The sequence below is a fragment of the Anarrhichthys ocellatus genome, unplaced genomic scaffold (genome assembly GCF_004355925.1).
Source record: "Anarrhichthys ocellatus isolate YVR2014 unplaced genomic scaffold, GSC_Weel_1.0 scaffold7674, whole genome shotgun sequence".
In the NCBI taxonomy this organism is placed as follows: domain Eukaryota; kingdom Metazoa; phylum Chordata; class Actinopteri; order Perciformes; family Anarhichadidae; genus Anarrhichthys; species Anarrhichthys ocellatus.
The window spans coordinates 1-2142 of record NW_022287648.1 but is presented as its reverse complement, the minus strand read 5'-3'; the positions used below and the strand labels follow the sequence as shown (position 1 = coordinate 2142).

Sequence of the window (2142 nt, the reverse complement as noted above, 5' to 3'; positions counted from 1 at the left end):
GCAGAGCAGAGCCTTCGTGTTTATAAAGGGTGAGCAGAGCAGAGCCTCCGTGTTTATTAGCACGATGTGCACTCACAGATACACGACTCTTCATACGGCCAGCTCTCTAAACTACCTCGTATTCATTCTGGCATATGGCTCCAGAGCTTCATCTGTCAAACTCTTGTAATATTGAAGAGATATAACTCTTCTTTTCTGTGTTTTTCACTTTATTTGCTTATTGACTAACTAACGAACTAAACTGCTGAACCGACAGAAATGAAGGGAAGTAGTTTGGTAATTAAATTAAATCCAGTTTATTATCCTCGGGTTGACGCATCGATGTTTTTATATTCGTGGAGAAGCTGCACATGTTTTTAAACTCTGTTTTCTGCTGCTTGTTTTATTATTATTATTATTATATGCTCCTTATGACACAATAATAATTAGCATCCACTGTTTTATTATTTTTATTTATTTTTCATTACCAAAGAAATCCCCCAGAATGCAAAGCAGCCTTTGTTCTCTTTATTGCTGATGTGGAGGGATCGTATGTCAGCGTCATCACATGTTTGGTGAGATCGCCCCCTGGTGGTGAATGAAGGGAAACACATAACGGTGTGTTTGTGTTGCTGCTGCAGCTACAGGAGGGTTCCAGGAGACAGCTGCAGAGGAGGAGACGTGGAGTCCAGGCTGGATGGAGAGATGCTGCCGTGTCCGGTCGGAGGTAAAGCTGCTCGTTTCCTCCATCATGTGGTCGCTCTGTCGCTTCATTCACTGTCAGAACACATCTTTTAGTCTCTTTATAGCGTTCTCTTGACTCCTGTTCTCCAGAAGAGCAGTGTGTCTTATTAAACACTTACCTCTGCTCTTGACATGTTTGGGGGGGATGGAGATGAAGTGACTGTCGTAAATTAAAACAAGATGAAATCACTGAAATTTCCGTCTGAGCCCCAAAACCCAGACGGCGGGATTAAAAAGTTTTCTTAGAACAATTTGCCAAAACTTCCCCGTTTATCGCAGCCAGAAGCTGTAAAAACCGTCATTATCGTCAGATTTTCATCTTTCCGACGGTCTTTGAAACACAACCATGTGATGTTTAAGTGTCACTCTCGTCTCCTCTGCTGCGTCCAGAGAGCAACGAGTTCATCCTGTACGCGGTGAGGAACTCCATCCACCGCTACGACCTGGCCACCGGCACCGACCAGGCGCTGCCTCTGGCCGGCCTCCGGGAGGCCGTGGCTCTGGACTTCGACTACGACAGGAACTGCCTGTACTGGGCCGACATCTCGCTGGACACCATACAGGTTAGTGGGGGGGATTCAAGAGGGGGGGGGGTTCCAACAGTTTTCTTTCGATGCATAAAGCTTAAACAGACGCGGATCAATAAACAAACAACAAACATGATTGGATGAGACTCGACCAACCACTCTGCTGTCCTCTCTCTCTCTCGCTCTCGCTCTCTCTCTCTCTCTCTCGCTCTCTCGCTCTCTCGCTCTCTCTCTCTCGCTCTCTCTCTCGCTCTCTCTCTCGCTCTCTCTCTCTCGCTCTCTCGCTCTCTCGCTCTCTCTCGCTCTCTCTCTCGCTCTCTCTCTCGCTCTCGCTCTCTCTCTCTCTCTCTCGCTCTCTCTCTCTCTCCTGCAGCGTCTGTGTCTGAACGGCAGCACGGGTCAGGAGGTCGTGGTGAGGAAAGATCTGCAGAACGTGGAGGCTCTGACCTTTGACCCCATCAGCAGGCTGCTCTACTGGGTCGACGCCGGAGCGCAGAAGATCGAGGTACAGAGAGCGTCTGAATGTGCTTCAACTGATCCAGACTCACGTTGTTATGAGACTGCTTCATTTTAGACAGTCAACACTCATAAACATTATGAGTGTTGACTAACGTTGTGTTCCACACGGTCACTTATTCATGTCATGCAGTGAATGCAGTTAGACATTAAGGCAAAACACCTTTTAAGATATCAAAGGTTGTGGTCACATCTGTCTTTTGTGAGCAGATGTTCCAGATGTGTCCTCACTTCTATTTTTCGTGGTCAAAGGAGCGGCTGTAAAACGGGATCAACACATTTCATTTAAAAAATCTTCACAGTAAAAGTCCCCCGTTATTTGTGCTGCTTCGTCTTCCTCCCTGCACTTTTATTTCACTTGTTTCGTTGAAGAAGC

The 2142-nt window shown here is 46.8% G+C and overlaps 1 protein-coding gene across 1 annotated transcript; it reads left to right on the top strand.

Moving 5' to 3' along the window:
• The first annotated feature begins 6 nt into the window (after positions 1–6).
• Positions 7–2131, top strand: LOC116380557 (sortilin-related receptor-like). Its single transcript, XM_031842459.1, has 3 exons — positions 7–706; positions 1114–1286; positions 1624–2131. Exons 1-3 carry the CDS (start codon positions 685–687, stop codon positions 1822–1824), a joined length of 396 nt encoding a protein of 131 aa, XP_031698319.1. The 5' UTR covers positions 7–684; the 3' UTR covers positions 1825–2131.
• Positions 2132–2142: the final 11 nt, after the last annotated feature.